This window comes from Trematomus bernacchii, unplaced genomic scaffold (genome assembly GCF_902827165.1).
Source record: "Trematomus bernacchii unplaced genomic scaffold, fTreBer1.1, whole genome shotgun sequence".
NCBI classification, from domain to species: Eukaryota; Metazoa; Chordata; class Actinopteri; order Perciformes; family Nototheniidae; genus Trematomus; species Trematomus bernacchii.
Genome location: NW_022987705.1, coordinates 6,702,961 through 6,723,526, shown reverse-complemented (window position 1 = coordinate 6,723,526; position 20,566 = coordinate 6,702,961). Strand labels below are relative to the sequence as shown.

At 39.9% G+C, this 20,566-nt stretch overlaps 2 protein-coding genes and 1 pseudogene across 2 annotated transcripts; all 3 read left to right on the top strand.

Moving 5' to 3' along the window:
- Positions 1-1,637: 1,637 nt before the first annotated feature.
- LOC117490398 (UDP-glucuronosyltransferase 2C1-like) lies at positions 1,638-4,796 on the top strand. Its single transcript, XM_034140132.1, has 4 exons — positions 1,638-1,667; positions 1,838-2,130; positions 2,223-2,936; positions 4,043-4,796. Exons 1-4 carry the CDS (start codon positions 1,664-1,666, stop codon positions 4,625-4,627), a joined length of 1,596 nt encoding a protein of 531 aa, XP_033996023.1. The 5' UTR covers positions 1,638-1,663; the 3' UTR covers positions 4,628-4,796.
- Positions 4,797-13,607: 8,811 nt separating this feature from the next.
- Positions 13,608-15,965, top strand: LOC117490763 (annotated as a pseudogene).
- Positions 15,966-17,034: 1,069 nt separating this feature from the next.
- LOC117490764 (UDP-glucuronosyltransferase 2C1-like) lies at positions 17,035-20,202 on the top strand. Its single transcript, XM_034140576.1, has 4 exons — positions 17,035-17,054; positions 17,225-17,517; positions 17,610-18,323; positions 19,377-20,202. Exons 1-4 carry the CDS (start codon positions 17,051-17,053, stop codon positions 19,959-19,961), a joined length of 1,596 nt encoding a protein of 531 aa, XP_033996467.1. The 5' UTR covers positions 17,035-17,050; the 3' UTR covers positions 19,962-20,202.
- The last annotated feature ends 364 nt before the right edge of the window (positions 20,203-20,566 follow it).

Genomic DNA, 20,566 nt, shown 5'->3' with positions numbered 1-20,566 from the left:
TCTGTAAATCGGCGGATATTTAAAAAAAAATGCTCCATGGGCCACGTACAGTTACTTTTGCTCTCATCAGGCAGGCATGACGGCTAATTTGTGAAGTTTTCTCTCGAGAGCATCAGGCCGTTTTGTTTTCATGTGCCTGTGAGCAACCATCATAGGTATGATTTTAGTTTTTGTACTTTAAGTATATTTGGAAGCTAATACTTTTGTACTTTTACTTGAGTAACATTTTGTATGCAGGACTTTTACTTGTAGCAGAGTATTCCTACACTCTGGTACTTGTACTTTTACTAAAGTAGAAGATCTGAGTACTTCTTCCACCTCTGCATAAAAGTTGTGCCACAGTCAAATAGCTAAAGTATTTATTCTCTTGATGGTCACTCTCAGTTGAATTAATGTGTAAGCTGCAATTATCTATTTTAAACTCACCTACAGAGGTGGAAAGTTAATTTATAAAAGTATTGCATAAACTTTAGGTATCTCACTTTACTCTTCTACTCACGGGAAATTGTTCTGCACGAGGTAATTTAACTTTTGCCATTATTTTCCAAATAACCCTTACACACGTTTAATTAAAGGTAGGGTAGGTAAGAATGTAGAAACCAGCTCGAGTGCGCTAGAATTTGAAACTATGCAGCCGAAAAAAATCTGCCACTTCCTTACAGAGCCCCTCCTCCAACACACACGAACGCGCACATGACCAATGAGGGCACGAGATAAGTTTGTGCACAGATGGAAGCCTGACAGGCAGGTAGGCCATCCAGTTATTTTAGCCGGGCCGGCTAAAATGATTGGTCGTGCTTTTTACAGCGCTACGGCTTCCACAGATGACATTTTTTAATCTATTTATTGTCAAAGCATTTAATGTATTCATTGCTATCGGGATGTTAAGAGCATTCCATGGAATATAACAAAAAGTGTATCTGAGGTGAATTACATACCCCACCTTTAAGTAACATTTTCAATGCAGGATTTTGTACTTGTGATGGGATATTCTTTACATTAAGGTATTAAGCTACTTTTATTTAGGAGAAATATATGAAAAATGTCCTCCGCTGCTTTTAGATAACATCGCTCAGGTCAACTGAGTTCAGTCCTGAGACCTGCAACCTACATTCAACATGCAGCTCTTTTGCATAAATTGTATTTAACAAACCTTTAGGTCATAAAACTGGTCAAAAGTACTGCAAGAACATTTTCCAAAACATCAAAGGTTACACATCAGTCCAAAACCCTCATTTGCATACTCTCTAGGTGTTTACATTAACTTATATTCTCAACTTTATATGCATGAAAATCAAGTGAGTTGATTTGGCTCTACCTTCTCCAACACTCATTTGAAAGAGGTCACAGTTTTTCCTCATGAAAGCTTGCATGCAAGAGAGTAAGACTTTTCAAATAACTACACTTTACAGGAAACTATAAGCAATTATTTAAAAAAATATTAAAACAAGTAATAAGCTAGGATAACCTCATAAAGAATGTTATCACTTTGTTTGTCACCTGCAAAACATATGTAGCGCCAAAAACTTCATGTGACCTATGACACATTAAGTAATTTATTTATTTTTGAAGACAGACCATCACTGATCTGGGACTGGAGTTTGAACTAAAAAATAAGCAATCATTCTGCATGCAGCCGACAATCCAGACGCAACTCTGAAGCATGGGTAAGTAAAAACGATAGGATTGTACCAAAGATATAATCATCTGCAGATTCATATTCACTTTACCAATAAAAACTACATTTTTTCCATGAATTTGCTAAACAAACGTCTATGATTCTATATGAAATGTAAGAAGTTTATCGTGTTATAAAGATTTTTCTCTCACATTTCAGGAACCATGCATTGTGTTTGTGGAATATTTTCCATCCTCAGTGTTTGTCTGATTTCCTTCACACCACCTTGTGATGGAGGAAACATCCTTGTGTTTCCTCTGGACGGCAGCCACTGGATCAATATGAAGATTCTGCTGGAAGAACTTCATGCCAGGGGACACAGCATTGATGTGATAAGGGCCTCCAACAGCTGGTACATCCCAGAAAAGTCTCCTCTCTACACATCCATTAACATGGAACTTAGTAAAGGCATGGAGGACATCCTAGATGTTTACCTACAGCAGCATATGCAGGTATGTCATTATGGATAATTTATTTGGACCCACATGGTCTTATAGACTTTCAAGAACTGTATTAAAATATATCTATTTTTGATAAATTTCAGGCGCAGAGAGAGGGTGCTTCAGCACTTACTTTCCTAAAACTCACCAAGGATTTTCTCTTTTTGATTGCTCATCTTCATTTGATGTGGGCTGATGCCCTCCCTCAAATCTTAGATGATGAAATGGTGGTCAAAAGCTTAAAAGATGCCCAATATGATCTTGTACTAACTGACCCAGGTATAGGATCAGGGGTCATACTGGCCAAGTATTTGAAATTGCCTTTGGTGCTCAATGTTCGCTGGATCACCAGCGGAGAAGGCCACTTTGTGATAGCTCCGTCACCATTGTCCTATATCCCAGTTCCAGGATCAGGATTAACGGGCAAAATGACTTTTTTCCAGAGGGTGAAGAATATTTTTTTCTATGGCATTATAGTTTTCCAGCAAAAAGTCTTGGTGGGGCCGGTCTATGATGAAATCTGTGAGAAATACATCGAGGGTGGATGTGACATCATTTCGCTTCTCCAGGAAGCAGACATTTGGCTGTTCAGGTCGGATTTTGTGTTTGAATTCCCTCGGCCAACAATGCCAAATATCATCTACATAGGAGGGTTCCAGTGCAAACCAGCCCAACCACTGCCAGCAGACCTGGAGGACTTTGTTCAGAGTGCTGGGGAGCATGGAGTAATCATCATGACTCTGGGGACTTATGTGAATGCTTTGCCCAAAGAGGTCGCAAATGAAATCGCCAGCGTCTTTGCCAAGATGCCTCAGAAGGTAACACATGCTCAGAGATTCACTTTTGTTATTTCATGAAATGTTGAAAACTGCTAGTTTTTAATTGGTAATTATCAATAGTAATGCTGCGTTCACACCGGACACCTCTGATCGCTCGAGTTTCACCGCGGCTGTCAGCTGTGTTTTTTCGCATCATTCAAACAAGACGCGCTGGCCAGGGGGCGGGGCTTATCTCCATGTAAATACTGTGGTAGAAACCAACTACTACTAAATGAACATATTTTACCGTGATGTTATTGTAATACACGTTTCAAAATGATGCCGGAATGACTACATACTGATACTGGTTAGTAAAAACCGTGAATTAATGTGCAGTGTGCAGACAAGACGGCAGGCGAAAAACCTTTTAAAATGCGTGTTTTCTGAATGGAGATCGGATCGATCAGGCTAAACTAACCTGTATATGCTCCGTCCAAACTCACAACAACGTCCTAAAGACAGAAATAAAGCAGCGACTTTATTCGCCATGACTCAGACAGTCTGTGGTTTGTACTTTAACTTTCGTCCAGTATCTGAACAGATATGAGGAGCTGTGAGCTCTGTGTGCTAACAGCTAACGGCTGATGTTTTGGTTTTCTGTTTCAACGTCAGTGACGGCAGGCTGAGATCCTCACCGCTGATTGGCTACCGTGCGAACGTGTCAGATGAATTTGACGCTCAAGTTGAAAAAATTGAACTTGAGCGGTTATCGCGGCTCCCTTCAATTGCCTCTATCGCGCTGGGGCATTCGCGTCAACCGCTTCATTCGCGTCAACCGCTTCATTCGCGTCAACCGCTTCATTCGCGTCAACCGCTTCATTCGCGTCAACCGCTTCATTCGCGTCAACCGCTTCATTCACACCGCCGGAGCCATTGGCGTCTGTCTGTGTCTTTGCATTGACTGTACATGTAATCGCGCCGCCCCCAAAAATCGCATCGCGTCCGGTGTGAACGCACCATAACATTGAAAATAATAATAATAATAGTACTTGATTGTATGATTGATAGTTTTATGATAAGTAGATGCAGGCTGCAGCAATGGAATCATCATTATATATTTTGTACAGACACAAAACCAATTCATAATGATTTCATTTTCTGATCAGGTGATATGGAGGCACAAAGGTGAGCGTCCTTCTACTTTGGGCAACAACACCCTGATAGTGGACTGGATGCCGCAGAAGGACCTCCTTGGCCACCCGCAGACAAAAGTCTTTGTAGCTCATGGGGGAACCAACGGCGTACAGGAGGCCATTTACCACGGGGTCCCTGTGCTCGGTATACCATTGTTCTTTGACCAGTATGACAATCTTCTACGTCTGCAACACAGAGGTGCCGGAAAGATAATTGAGCTAGCTGATGTTAGCAGACACAGTTTTGAGCAAGGCATAAATGAAGTGCTCCATCACGACAGCTACAGACAGAACATGCAAAGACTGTCACGTTTGCACAGAGATCAGCCAATGGCCCCAATGGATCAGGCCACCTTCTGGGTAGAATATGTGATGCGTAATAAGGGGGCACCTCACCTGCGTACAGAGGCTTATAAGATGCCCTGGTACTCGTACTACGGTTTAGATGTACTGCTACTATTGCTGACTATAGCGACTGTAATGCTGTTATTGACATTCGCCATGTTCAGGTTCCTATGCTGCAGAGCTAGAAGGAAGACCAAATCTAAACAACACTGATTATGGTCGAGTCTGTTTATCATTATCATAGCATTATTTAGCCAGAAAATACATCTAAAGGCATCTCGTTTCTAATAGGCATTCCTAATAATTTAGTGGGCTGTTAACAGCATTCCAACTATCTGTTCTTCTACGCACGAAATTCTTTAATTTTATTCCGCCCGTTATTTTGCCGGTCTTCTCTCATTGAACATCGCAGAAACTCCGTTCAAACATCAAAACGTTTGGTTCGGTCGGGAATCGATTGCTATTACTTTTATCATTCATAGCTTTCATAATTCCAGAGATACATCCCATAATTCATCACATTTTTAACTTTTAGAGATATTAAACATTGTTCAGACCTTGGTAAAGAGGCCTTCGTCAGATTTTAACATTAACTAGAGTGCGTGATGTCACAGCTAGAGTGTAGGAAATCTTGAAATTTGCCTTCATATCTTTTTTTAAAACTGCCATAATTCCCAAACCCTACATTCCTGAGACATAATTTTTCATGACAAACGTAGGAAAACATCTCGTAGCTTGAAAAATGACAAATAATTAAGCAAAAAATAATTAAACAAAATGCCTCGTGAGGGCATGAAGTGACAAAAACTTTCAACATGTCTCCATTAAAGCCCATTGTAATTTCAGGCTGATATTTCCTCACAGCAGCAGCCGCACACCTTTAGGTAATCTGCCAAAAAGGCCACATTATTGACCCGAAAGTACACAAAAAGCACACTTCAGATACTCAAGGTCCTTGAGATGCTTCACGCTTTGAAATTGCACCGATATCTGTTACGGTTCTTCAACAAAACGTTCACATGTAAGAGGTTTATCTCTCATTCAGAACAATGGAAACCTTTGATCTCTGGACACCTCGTTAGCTCAAATATAAACACCTGTAAAAACTTGCCTTGCCTTGCCTTGCCTTGCCTTGCCTTGCCTTGCCTTGCCTTGCCTTGCCTTGCCTTGCCTTGCCTTGCCTTGCCTTGCCTTGCCTTGCCTTGCCTTGCCTTGCCTTGCCTTGCCTTGCCTGTGTCATGGAACACGATGATGTCATAACTCCAACTGACATGCTCAGAGCAGCAGACTTCAGATAATGGTTAATGGTCCTGCCCTCAACAGCTCTACGTCAATTATGGGGTGTCATCATATGCCGTTTCCATGGAAACGCATCCCTCGCCATAAAAGACAATGTCGCTATACATTAACTCCTATGAAAATGTTCAAAAAGTGCTCAAACTTCACATGTGTGCTAACAGTCCAGCCGTGAAGACATCTACGGGACAGTTTTGAGATTTCTTCAAATGCCGTTGCCATGGCAACACAATGCTCACCATGAAACACGGTTTTCTCATAACTTCAGTGAAAATGCTCCAAACGGCCCAAAACTTCACAGGTTTGGTAACGATGCAGCCATCAACACATCTAAGCGTATTATGGGGTGTCATCAAATGCCGTTGCCATGGCGACAGATCATTCACCATCAAGTTAGTTCAAAAGTTTGCAGTTCAAATATTCTGCTGCTTTTCCAAGCCTTTTTACTTTCTTTTCTTCTCTCATCACACATTCAAGCCCCCGGTGTTCATGTATCATTTCAATCTAAATTCTTCACTTTCTTCTTACACATTACATTTCAGCATAGCAATTCAGCATCAGCTTTTCAGCATAAAACATTCCCACTAGCAATTTCTTCAGGAATTGCATTCTCTAGTCTCAACTACTATCCCTTGGTAGGTAAAATGGAACGATAAACAAAACACATTTGGATGGATCGACGACCTATTAAAGCCCACACTGGCATAAATTACACACACATTCTCACAAACATTCTCACACACACACATACATGTTTTGCTACACTTGTGAGCACCACACTTCCATAGCTTGGTGTGAGGACCACTTCATCTGCTGTAGCCAGGAGGAAAAAAATACTTTAAAAACACTTTTGCACTCAGGTGAAAAAAACGTATCCTCGCACATTTGTCCTTGTGTACTTATGATCCTGTCTCATTCGTCATCTGGGGGCTGCAGAGACCCCACACTGATGCATGAGTCAGACATCCCTTTCCACATGGTCATTATCCTGTACAGAGCCCTGCTGAAAAATGAAAACGGCTTGTGCAGACTGTAACAAAAATAACCCTGCTGATACTGTAACGCCAGCTTGTATTTATTCAGATTCAAGATGTCACACAAGATTTATGACATAGTACACTTTTGAGTAGGTTTCTTTTTCTCGAATGCTACTCCAATTGTTTTCATTTAGCTGTTAACCATTTTTGAAGTTGTTACTTCATGTGATTTATTTGACAGCCTATGATTTACAAAGTCTGTCAAACCTACTGTGTAACAGGTTACGGTCTGGTGTACAGGCTGTGTTTGCCTCCCTTCATATAGTTTTGGAGAGAATCAACTAACAAAATAAAGGAAACACCTGGAAAAATAGGAAACACAAACTGTACGCTGATGGGGAGCAGTTTCCTGTAATGTCTACTCAATGCCCTAGGGGGCAAGTTAAACAGCATTATTTACAAAGTGGTTCTAAGCTATTATTTTATTATAAAAGCACTGAATTTGAGGTTGTAACTGCAAATTGACACGTATTTAAGTGTAAAAATCATCAGCTTACGCAAAAGGTGGAAAATAAATGTCATCATGCATGTGGAAAGTCAGTTCTTTTCCATTTTATTCAACATATTTTGCTCTTTTTTTTGGATATCTTGAAATACTGCTTTAAAATGTTTTGCTCCATTAACAAATATCTAGATAAAATAATTTCTTATTGAATAAATTGTCACGGGCAGAAATCTTTCTCCAGCTGACTTAGAAGCACTTCATCAAAATCGAACATGAGCATAGCCTTTTTGTTAAGTAAGCTACATGCTGTAATGGATGTTTTATGTGTTTTATCAAAAGCCTTATGCTATCAGAATTAATCCAATGTTTGTATGTGTTCTGACATATCATTCTGTTGCTTGTTTTTAAGTGTGCAATTGGTTTTGTGTGATGCAAGGGTAAACTCATATTAGACTTCACACTTTGTACTGCACTTTCACATCAAGCTTCCATGTCAAGGTTGATGATTTTCAGAAAAACCCTCTTTGTCTCCCATCCAATGTAATAAAGTAGGTATACCATCAATGTGTAAGAAAATGTTTCTTGGGAGGCACTCAGCACACCAGACGGCCATATGGACACCCCCTCGACCTCTTGTGGAGATATATCATTAACATATGGTCTCCTCTACCAAAATTGTCACCCACTGCTTCAAATGGCAAAAGTAGATTGTGTTGGAGTTTTAATGTGCTTGTTGAAGAGATTGGAAAACCTCAGATACAAATTAACAAACATTTGTTACAAAAAACAATTTAGTGTTTTATTTGAGATGCCAATCGTATATCACTGTATGAGGAACAGCAAAGTATATTTGAATATCAAGAACACATGTACAGTATACATCACAAGCAGGAAGCACAGGCATTCATTTTTATGGAAAACTTGGTGATTGATTTTGTCTTGTTCATTATCATCTGTATTTATACAATCCATATAAATGACATAATCTGCTAAACTAAAACTATGCCAGTGAGAAGATAAACCAAAAAGGCCCATGGAAAATCCTATAATTTCATAAAATTGACCGTATTAAACCAATTCCCCATCCCTAAACAGTCCAAACACAGTTGCCTGTCGTGGCGAGGAAAGCTGTCTTTGATAAAGCATACTCTCATATGCTTTTGATTTATAGAACTAGTAAGGTTTTCCTGGTAAGTCCAACCACAAGCTAAATAATATTTCACTTATCGTTGTTTGATACATTCACTGATACTCCTGGGCCTATTTACGAGACAAAGTGTGATGATATATGAGGCCTGAGACCACATAAAGTATAACATTCAGCAGAAACACAGTTGAATAAATAAACAGTAAGGAAGAATTATGTGTGGTGGTTTGCATATTTATGTAATTGTAAATTGAAGTATAGCCACAAACCTCAAACTGTGCTTTTTAATGATTTACAATGAAAATTGAATTCAGAAATAAAATGAACCAATTGATGCAACTGTTTGTTGAGTATAATTACATTTTAATGCCATTGTCAAACAAGCCAAACAAAAACCAGTCTGTTTTACTTTTAAAAAACCAACTAATTTGAATAGATCCAAACAGTCAATCAAGTAGAAAAAAATGTATTTTGTCTCTATGAGGAAATGCAAATACTGATTGTAATGTGGAATACAACTTCAACAATGTATATTTTCTATTTTCTTGTTTATTTCTTGTCTTTTAATTTGTATTGTACAATGCCATGTCTTTTTATGCTGCTGCAACACAAACATTTCCCAAATTGGGATCTATAAAGTACTATCTTATCTTATCTTATCTTAACTTACAAAGCTCCATTTTGTTGAAATTGAATGTGTTCACTTCAGGCAGTTAAATTGCAATAACTTAATTGTCTCTGAAAGTCAAGGACAAGTCAACATTAACTTCAACCCTTATGTTTACGTCCATGTATGTAACTCCACATCATTATAGGTTGCTGCTCACTTCACAGCTTTGTTTTCCCTTGAGGGAAGGCCGTACTTATCAAGAGAAAAGGACAGACACCCCAACATCAGCTGTAGGAACAGCCTATACTGTATACTCACATAAAACAGTTCCATCAGGAGAGACTTCATTTTGACACATGTCATATGATAAATGTTAAGTCTTTGGCGATTAGACCCCGATCCTGAAATCGTATATCTAAAGGGGGAAATGCAGCCGTGATTATATAGGGAACCCCCCCGGGGTCTAGACACTGGTGATGATGCTGAATATCTGGATATGAAGAGGAGGTGTGATGAGGTCTTTGGATTAGCTCTCCTGGCACTGGATATGATGGAGGTGGATGGGGAGAAGGTGCAGCATGAAAACCTGAAATCACAGCTGACTGCAGGAGAGAGGAGAACCATTTTAAAGTTTGGCTGCAGCACGGTGATTGGCTGCTGGAGAATGAGGTGAAATGTATTAGGTTAAAGAGAACGCCTGTGATGAGCTGATTATATGCAGCTGCGGAGTGAATGTATATACCCAGTCTTCCTGAAAGAACTTGCGCTGAGCTTCATGTGTTGGGCATGTCTCTGTCTCGTAACTGGTATCAGCAAGTGTGACAGATAGCACACAACCTCCCTCCCTTTGTGTCCATATATCCCTCCATTGGTCTATTTTCAACTGTGGCTCTTTTCCGTCCTTCTCCCTCCCTGATTTTGGACCCCGGGTTTCTTTGGAAAATCCTTCTTGTGATCATGGTTGGTATTGGATGATGTCACTGTGACTAGTCAAGGCCAGGCTGTGAGTTCGGTGTAATCAGATCCCTTCATATGATTACATGGTGAATTTAGAGTATGGGTTGACATTAACCAGTAATTAGATTCAACGTAATTGAAGAGGAGACATTATGCTCATTTTAAGGGTCATATTTGTATTTTGTGCTTCTTGACAAGTGCTTTATATTTGAAATACTGCCTTTGTTGCAGAACCTTTTTTCACCCTCGGTCTGAAATGAGAGCCCAGTCTGCTTTGATTGGTTAATCCAATGATTGATCAACTTCTTGGAGATATGTCAGAAACGTCCTGTCCCTTAACCTATCCCGCACAATGTGTGGGACCGCTAGCCAACAGAAGCGCAACTGTTACAAAGTGATGTCACTGTGTTACAGAAGTAAACAAAGGAGTCCAATTGAGGAGTCTCAGGCGGGAGGGTGCAGTGCTGGGGGGGACATGGTGAACTTTGGGATATTAGCCTTTGCCGACCATTTCCATGCACAAAAACGTATACTACACTACAGGAAAGAGGGGGAATACCAAAAAGCAGGGCCTCCTTAAGACATCAATTAAGTGCTTGAAAAAGGCCAAATACAAATACCAAAATACTCTTGCCTCAAGGCACACACACACACACACACACACACACACACACACACACACACACACACACACACACACACACACACACACACACACACACACACACACACACACACACACACACACACACACACACACACACACACACACACACACACACACACACACACACACACACACAATTGTAGCCTCTTTGGCTTGTGCTCCCCGTGGGCATCCGCAAGGCGTGACATCACTCTCTCCACAGACACACAGCTCACTATAATTCCTCTCTCTACAGAGGAACTACTGGCCACAGAAGCAAAAATGGATTCAGTGATCTGCACAAAAATCCTGCTTTGCTTTGGTTGGGCGTTTGCATGTGTTTCTCTTTGTCAATTCTCAGAAAACATAGTCATACTTCAGCTATGTATAATTCTCCTAGGCAAAGCACCATCATCCACTCTTAAACCCTGTTGGATAATATGGCTAAATGAACCCAACAGTGTTTGATATTGTTCTGACTCTACATGTACCTTCATCTTGTTTACCTTCTCACTGTTTTGATTTCTATATTAGCAGTTTATTTCTAACAATGAAATATTGGTTTGAAAAACATATCGTAACCATTTCGTAGAATAGCAAGTGTTTTCTGACAGAATATGTACTGTAAGGCACAGATATAACAAAGCTCTTAACTTAACTTAAAACATGTATATGGACATTACATGTCTGCAGTTATTTAATATTGATAACGATTGTATTCTCAAGATAGCTTAGGCTAGATGTTTTCAAAGTCTGACATGATCTACTCAGCAGGTATGATGTAGCATCACCGAATTGATTAAAGATGTACAATGTAAATGTAATTGATAAGATAAGATAAGATAAGATAAGATAAGATAAGATGGTACTTTATTGATCCCAATTTGGGAAATTGTTTTTGTTGCAGCAGCATAAAAGACAAGGCATTAACATAACATAACATCAGCAAGCACTATATTTTATTCATCCACATCTATCTTTGTACCTAATTTTCTATAGCACACAAAATCTAAGCACATTGTCTGAGATCAGCTGAAGTGGCGCAGTTTGAGTGGTGAGGAAATGTACAGTGAACATAAATCATAAAGTGAATCATGGCTGGCACTTTAATCCTGTCTCTGCAGGGACTACCTTCAAACCCCATACATTTCAGATCCATAGCTGTGGTCACCTGGTTTTAATTTAGAATTGGAGGACACACAAGAGATCTGCCAGGCACTAAGCTTGGAAGGGAAGAGTGAAATAAGACTTTGGGTCGGTTCCCGGGGGGGGAGTACGGTGTATTTTTAGAGAAGTACACTATGTTCAAAATGTGTGTTTACATTACACAAGAAAACAAATAATCTGTAGTACATAAAAAAGAACACAAATATTGGTTTAATCTTTATAGCTATGGACCAACATTTGCTGAAAAGTTAATATTTTATTTCAAGGACTACAAGGACACTTTGATCACAACTTATTTACTAATCAACATTGAAATTATTTTGTATTATTGTACTCTGATAATTGCATGTTGTAAATCTTTGGAGGGCTGTGACTTCATTCTTGACCTTCTTTGGTTTCTGGGAAAGGATGACATGATCATAATCACATCAAGCATTCTGGATTGAATGCATCTTTGTGAGTTTTATCCTATAGACACACACACACACACACACACACACACACACACACACACACACACACACACACACACACACACACACACACACACACACACACACACACACACACACACACACACACACACGTCACCTTGTCATATGGCAAGTGTATGCCTGCTCTCCCTCAATCTGAATGGAAAAAAACTACCAGAGGAATGCACTGTATGTTTAACAGAGGTGACATTGACCAAGATACATTGATGGTTCCTTATTGGGCAATTTAAAGGGTCACTAAGTGTTATTTCAATCTAATCCTCCTCCAACTGACTTGCATGCATTTGTTCAGACATTAGGATCAAGCAGACTGAACAATGTGCACATTGTTTTTTTGCTGGTAAGGCAAGTGTGTCCAAAGAAACCCAAATGGACTCAAGAAGAGAAAGGAACTGTACATGGTCATCTTTTAAAAAAATATTTGTTTTATCAATTTTATTGGATTGGAATGTCTATGTTGTTGATGTATTATCTTTTTAATCTTTACACACTACACATATTGCACATCTGTCTGTCCTGGGAGACAGATCCCTCCTCTGGTGCGCTCCCGGGATTTCTTCAATTTCTTTCCCCATTAATTGGAATTCAGGAGTTTTTTCTTGTAAACTGTTTCCTCTTAATCTTGAAATCTATGCCCAACGCAGGCAATAGCAAAGCCTAGGGAGTATATCACAGTGAAAGAAGCTTTTAGAATATTATCCAGGACTATATGTATCAGGTATATATCAGAAATTGATGAATTTAGTTTTTGTTAAAATGTGCTTAATTTTAAGGATTTGTAAAATTCTAGTCTCAGATTATACCAGATTATTTAAATTGAGGTATTGGTGCAACAGGAAAAGAATATGAAAATCTTTCCACCACGGATATGAGGAAATGGTTCGGATCAACTGAGTTGAGTCCTGAGACCTGCAACCTACATTCACAGCTCTTTTGGCACAAATTGTGATAAACCTACCTCCAGGTCATCAACCTGCAGAAACTTCATGACTTATTGTTATAACATGGTAGCTCTAACTTTAAATCAAAAAACACATTTGTATACTTTCAAGGTATTTATTTATTTACACTTTAAATTTGATATGCATGAAAATGTTGTGGCTCAATATTACACAATCCCTGCTAATACTCTTATGAAAGAGTTCAGAGGTCCTTCTGATAAAAGCTTGCATGCAAGAGAGTAAGACATTTACAATACTACACTTAACAGGATTCTACCAGCAATTTGACATCAACATTACTTAAGGAAGTTATGTTCTATGATGACATGACAACAAAGAAATAGTCACTTTGTTGGTCCACTACAGAATTATTTTTTTAGCGCCATCATTTCATGTGACACGTGACACATGTAACTCATTTACTTATGGGGACAGACCGTATTTGAGACTGGAGTTTGAAATCAAATATATAGGGAATCTTTTAAATACTGTCATTTGGCAGGCATCAGGCAATCCTGCTGCCACTCTTCAGCATGGGTGAGTGAATGGCAGGAAAATGATTGAGTTGTGGATAGTATGACACCAACATTTTAAAATATTAAATAATATTAATATAATTTAAATACGCTTTACCAACAGAAACTGGATCTTTATCCTTAAACTTTTAAACGCACGTCTAGACAATTTGAAAAGAAAGATGTCTTTTGTGTTATTAAATATCTCTTCTAATTTCAGGAACCATGCTATTGCATCGTGCTTGTGGAATATTTGTATTCCTCAGTGTTTGTCTGATTTCCTTCACACCACCTTGTGATGGAGGAAACATCCTTGCGTTTCCTTCGGACGGCAGCCACTGGATCAATATGAAGATCCTGCTGGAAGAACTTCATGCCAGGGGACACAGCATCGATGTGATAAGGCCCTCCAGCAGCTGGTACATCCCAGAAAAGTCTCCTCTCTACACATCCATTACCATTGAAATTAATGAAGGCTTTGAGGACTTCTTTGATGTGTACCTTCAGGAGCATATGCGGGTATGAAATGATGGATAATGTAATGGAGCCAATTCTAGTCATTCACATATTTAGTTGATTACTTTTCACCACTTTAAAACATTTTCTTTTGCAATCTTTCAGGCGCAGAGAGAGGGTGCATCGGCACTTACTTTCCTCAAACTCACCAAGGATTTCCTCTCTATGATTGCTCATGGTCATTCAATTTGGTCTTATGCCCTCCCTCAAATCTTAGATGATGAAATGATGGTCAAAAGCTTGAAGGATGCCCAATATGATCTTGTTCTCACTGACCCAGCTATTGCAGCAGGGGTCTTATTAGCAAAGTATTTGAAATTGCCTTTGGTGCTCAATGTTCGCTGGATCACCAGCGGAGAAGGCCACTTTGTGATAGCTCCGTCACCATTGTCCTATATCCCAGTTCCAGGATCAGGATTAACGGACAAAATGACTTTTTTCCAGAGGGTGAAGAATATTTTTTTCTATGGCATTATAGTGTTCCAGCAAAAAGTCTTGGTGGGGCCGGTCTATGATGCCATATGTGAGAAATACATCGAGGGTGGATGTGACATCATTTCGCTTCTCCAGGAAGCAGACATTTGGCTGTTCAGGTCGGATTTTGTGTTTGAATTCCCTCGGCCAACAATGCCAAATATCATCTACATAGGAGGGTTCCAGTGCAAACCAGCCCAACCACTGCCAGCAGACCTGGAGGACTTTGTTCAGAGTGCTGGGGAGCATGGAGTAATCATTATGACTCTGGGAACGTTGGTGAATGCTTTGCCCAAAGAGGTCGCAAATGAAATCGCCAGCGTCTTTGCCAAGATGCCTCAGAAGGTAACACATGCTCAGTGATTCACTTTTGTAGTTTCATGAAATGTTGAAAACTGCTAGTTTTTAATTGGTAATAATCTGAATAAAGCAAAAGTAATAAGGGTAATACTAAATTACATAATTGATAGTTATCTAATAAGTGGGGGACAAGCTGAAGCAAGGGTATCGTCATTATGTTGTAAAACTAAATACAATTATTTCATTTTCTGATCAGGTGATATGGAGGCACAAAGGTGAGCGTCCTTCTACTTTGGGCAACAACACCCTGATAGTGGACTGGATGCCGCAGAAGGACCTCCTTGGCCACCCGCAGACAAAAGTCTTTGTAGCTCATGGGGGAACCAACGGCGTACAGGAGGCCATTTACCACGGGGGTCCCTGTGCTCGGTATACCATTGTTCTTTGACCAGTATGACAATCTTCTACGTCTGCAACACAGAGGCGCCGGAAAGATAATTGAGCTAGCTGATGTTAGCAGACACAGTTTTGAGCAAGGCATAAATGAAGTGCTCCATCATGACAGCTACAGACAGAACATGCAAAGACTGTCACGTTTGCACAGAGATCAGCCAATGGCCCCAATGGATCAGGCCACCTTCTGGGTAGAATATGTGATGCGTAATAAGGGGGCACCTCACCTGCGTACAGAGGCTTATAAGATGCCCTGGTACTCGTACTACTGTTTAGATGTACTGCTACTATTGCTGACTATAGCGACTGTACTGCTGTTATTGACATTTGCCATGTTCAGGTTCCTATGCTGCAGAGCTAGAAGGTCGACAAAATCCAAACAACACTGATTACGGTTGAGTCTTTTTAGAAATAGGATACAATGAGTTCTGTAAAGCCTTTTTTAGACAGAAAATACATCTAAAGGCATCTCATTTGTTTCTATTTATTATTTATAAAGTAAAATGACAGTAAGTCATTTAATGTATCCACCTAAAATAAAGATATTGTTAAAGAAATGTAGCACCTTCACTTTTTTAGAATCGCTTGTCAAAGGTTTGTGGACAGATTTTCATTTTAAATACCCACAAATTGTGATTGTGTGATTAAGCAGAGTCATTTGGCAAATGAATACCTGCTCTTTAGATTATTCAACTATTTGTTTTTGTTGAACAGATTTACTTTTATCTAAGATTTTTCTAGCAGGCAATTATTAACAACGGTCAGTCCAAAGACCTTTGTCCATCCTAAGAGCCTTCAAGGCAGACACAATATAAATAATTGTTTTCTTCAGTTGCTCTTCAACCTTTGTCTACTTTAGGTCATCAGCTACCAGGGAACATGATGATCGTCCACTCTTAACTCACTATAACAAGTATAGTATAGCACCCAGAGTGGAAAAAAAAAATTAAAATGTTTGCCCTTGTGAACCATAATGGTCAGACCTAATGATCAATACACGTCATCTAGGCCCTCATGAAGTGCGCCGGACGTGGAAGCAAATGTTCATAGTGGCCAAACGGCGGTACTACAACTTCCGTTTCAGTTCGTGACGTAACGGGCCGAAATAACTTTTTCCCATTGACTTACATTGGGAAAGAGACTTCTGTAAATCGGCGGATATTTAAAAAAAAATGCTCCATGGGCCACGTACAGTTACTTTTGCTCTCATCAGGCAGGCATGACGGCTAATTTGTGAAGTTTTCTCTCGAGAGCATCAGGCCGTTTTGTTTTCATGTGCCTGTGAGCAACCATCATAGGTATGATTTTAGTTTTTGTACTTTAAGTATATTTGGAAGCTAATACTTTTGTACTTTTACTTGAGTAACATTTTGTATGCAGGACTTTTACTTGTAGCAGAGTATTCCTACACTCTGGTACTTGTACTTTTACTAAAGTAGAAGATCTGAGTACTTCTTCCACCTCTGCATAAAAGTTGTGCCACAGTCAAATAGCTAAAGTATTTATTCTCTTGATGGTCACTCTCAGTTGAATTAATGTGTAAGCTGCAATTATCTATTTTAAACTCACCTACAGAGGTGGAAAGTTAATTTATAAAAGTATTGCATAAACTTTAGGTACCAGACGCAACTCTGAAGCATGGGTAAGTAAAAACGATAGGATTGTACCAAAGATATAATCATCTGCAGATTCATATTCACTTTACCAATAAAAACTACATTTTTTCCATGAATTTGCTAAACAAACGTCTATGATTCTATATGAAATGTAAGAAGTTTATCGTGTTATAAAGATTTTTCTCTCACATTTCAGGAACCATGCATTGTGTTTGTGGAATATTTTCCATCCTCAGTGTTTGTCTGATTTCCTTCACACCACCTTGTGATGGAGGAAACATCCTTGTGTTTCCTCTGGACGGCAGCCACTGGATCAATATGAAGATTCTGCTGGAAGAACTTCATGCCAGGGGACACAGCATTGATGTGATAAGGGCCTCCAACAGCTGGTACATCCCAGAAAAGTCTCCTCTCTACACATCCATTAACATGGAACTTAGTAAAGGCATGGAGGACATCCTAGATGTTTACCTACAGCAGCATATGCAGGTATGTCATTATGGATAATTTATTTGGACCCACATGGTCTTATAGACTTTCAAGAACTGTATTAAAATATATCTATTTTTGATAAATTTCAGGCGCAGAGAGAGGGTGCTTCAGCACTTACTTTCCTAAAACTCACCAAGGATTTTCTCTTTTTGATTGCTCATCTTCATTTGATGTGGGCTGATGCCCTCCCTCAAATCTTAGATGATGAAATGGTGGTCAAAAGCTTAAAAGATGCCCAATATGATCTTGTACTAACTGACCCAGGTATAGGATCAGGGGTCATACTGGCCAAGTATTTGAAATTGCCTTTGGTGCTCAATGTTCGCTGGATCACCAGCGGAGAAGGCCACTTTGTGATAGCTCCGTCACCATTGTCCTATATCCCAGTTCCAGGATCAGGATTAACGGACAAAATGACTTTTTTCCAGAGGGTGAAGAATATTTTTTTCTATGGCATTATAGTTTTCCAGCAAAAAGTCTTGGTGGGGCCGGTCTATGATGAAATCTGTGAGAAATACATCGAGGGTGGATGTGACATCATTTCGCTTCTCCAGGAAGCAGACATTTGGCTGTTCAGGTCGGATTTTGTGTTTGAATTCCCTCGGCCAACAATGCCAAATATCATCTACATAGGAGGGTTCCAGTGCAAACCAGCCCAACCACTGCCAGCAGACCTGGAGGACTTTGTTCAGAGTGCTGGGGAGCATGGAGTAATCATCATGACTCTGGGGACTTATGTGAATGCTTTGCCCAAAGAGGTCGCAAATGAAATCGCCAGCGTCTTTGCCAAGATGCCTCAGAAGGTAACACATGCTCAGAGATTCACTTTTGTTATTTCATGAAATGTTGAAAACTGCTAGTTTTTAATTGGTAATTATCAATAGTAATGCTGCGTTCACACCGGACACCTCTGATCGCTCGAGTTTCACCGCGGCTGTCAGCTGTGTTTTTTTCGCATCATTCAAACAAGACGCGCTGGCCAGGGGGCGGGGCTTATCTCCATGTAAATACTGTGGTAGAAACCAACTACTACTAAATGAACATATTTTACCGTGATGTTATTGTAATACACGTTTCAAAATGATGCCGGAATGACTACATACTGATACTGGTTAGTAAAAACCGTGAATTAATGTGCAGTGTGCAGACAAGACGGCAGGCGAAAAACCTTTTAAAATGCGTGTTTTCTGAATGGAGATTGGATCGATCAGGCTAAACTAACCTGTATATGCTCCGTCCAAACTCACAACAACGTCCTAAAGACAGAAATAAAGCAGCGACTTTATTCGCCATGACTCAGACAGTCTGTGGTTTGTACTTTAACTTTCGTCCAGTTTCTGAACAGATATGAGGAGCTGTGAGCTCTGTGTGCTAACAGCTAACGTTTAATGTTTTGGTTTTCTGTTTCAACGTCAGTGACGGCAGGCTGAGATCCTTACCGCTGATTGGCTACCGTGCGAACGTGTCAGATGAATTTGACGCTCAAGTAGAAAAAATTGAACTTGAGCGGTTATCGCGGCTCCCTTCAATTGCCTCTATCGCGCTGGGGCATTCGCGTCAACCGCTTCATTCGCGTCAACCGCTTCATTCGCGTCAACCGCTTCATTCGCACCGCCGGAGCCATTGGCGTCTGTCTGTGTCTTTGCATTGACTGTACATGTAATCGCGCCGCCCCCAAAAATCGCATCGCGTCCGGTGTGAACGCACCATAACATTGAAAATAATAATAATAATAGTACTTGATTGTATGATTGATAGTTTTATGATAAGTAGATGCAGGCTGCAGCAATGGAATCATCATTATATATTTTGTACAGACACAAAACCAATTCATAATGATTTCATTTTCTGATCAGGTGATATGGAGGCACAAAGGTGAGCGTCCTTCTACTTTGGGCAACAACACCCTGATAGTGGACTGGATGCCGCAGAAGGACCTCCTTGGCCACCCGCAGACAAAAGTCTTTGTAGCTCATGGGGGAACCAACGGCGTACAGGAGGCCATTTACCACGGGGTCCCTGTGCTCGGTATACCATTGTTCTTTGACCAGTATGACAATCTTCTACGTCTGCAACACAGAGGTGCCGGAAAGATAATTGAGCTAGCTGATGTTAGCAGACACAGTTTTGAGCAAGGCATAAATGAAGTGCTCCATCACGACAGCTACAGACAGAACATGCAAAGACTGTCACGTTTGCACAGAGATCAGCCAATGGCCCCAATGGATCAGGCCACCTTCTGGGTAGAATATGTGATGCGTAATAAGGGGGCACCTCACCTGCGTACAGAGGCTTATAAGATGCCCTGGTACTCGTACTACGGTTTAGATGTACTGCTACTATTGCTGACTATAGCGACTGTAATGCTGTTATTGACATTCGCCATGTTCAGGTTCCTATGCTGCAGAGCTAGAAGGAAGACCAAATCTAAACAACACTGATTATGGTCGAGTCTGTTTATCATTATCATAGCATTATTTAGCCAGAAAATACATCTAAAGGCATCTCGTTTCTAATAGGCATTCCTAATAATTTAGTGGGCTGTTAACAGCATTCCAACTATCTGTTCTTCTACGCACGAAATTCTTTAATTTTATTCCGCCCGTTATTTTGCCGGTCTTCTCGCATTGAACATCGCAGAAACTCCGTTCAAACATCAAAACGTTCGGTTCGGTCAGGAATCGATTGCTATTACTTTTATCATTCATAGCTTTCATAATTCCAGAGATACATCCCATAATTCATCACATTTTTAACTTTTAGAGATATTAAACATTGTTCAGACCTTGGTAAAGAGGCCTTCGTCAGATTTTAACATTAACTAGAGTGCGTGATGTCACAGCTAGAGTGTAGGAAATCTTGAAATTTGCCTTCATATCTTTTTTTAAAACTGCCATAATTCCCAAACCCTACATTCCTGAGACATAATTTTTCATGACAAACGTAGGAAAACATCTCGTAGCTTGAAAAATGACAAATAATTAAACAAAATGCCTCTTGAGGGTATGAAGTGACAAAAACTTTCAACATGTCTCCATTAAAGCCG

What these genes read in the sequence shown, in the direction of transcription:
- LOC117490398 (XM_034140132.1), top strand. An exon ending in ACCTACAGCAGCATATGCAG is followed by an intron (nt 2,131 to 2,222) that starts GTATGTCATTAT and finishes GATAAATTTCAG; the next exon opens with GCGCAGAGAGAGGGTGCTTC. An exon ending in TTGCCAAGATGCCTCAGAAG is followed by an intron (nt 2,937 to 4,042) that starts GTAACACATGCT and finishes TTTTCTGATCAG; the next exon opens with GTGATATGGAGGCACAAAGG.
- LOC117490764 (XM_034140576.1), top strand. An exon ending in ACCTACAGCAGCATATGCAG is followed by an intron (nt 17,518 to 17,609) that starts GTATGTCATTAT and finishes GATAAATTTCAG; the next exon opens with GCGCAGAGAGAGGGTGCTTC. An exon ending in TTGCCAAGATGCCTCAGAAG is followed by an intron (nt 18,324 to 19,376) that starts GTAACACATGCT and finishes TTTTCTGATCAG; the next exon opens with GTGATATGGAGGCACAAAGG.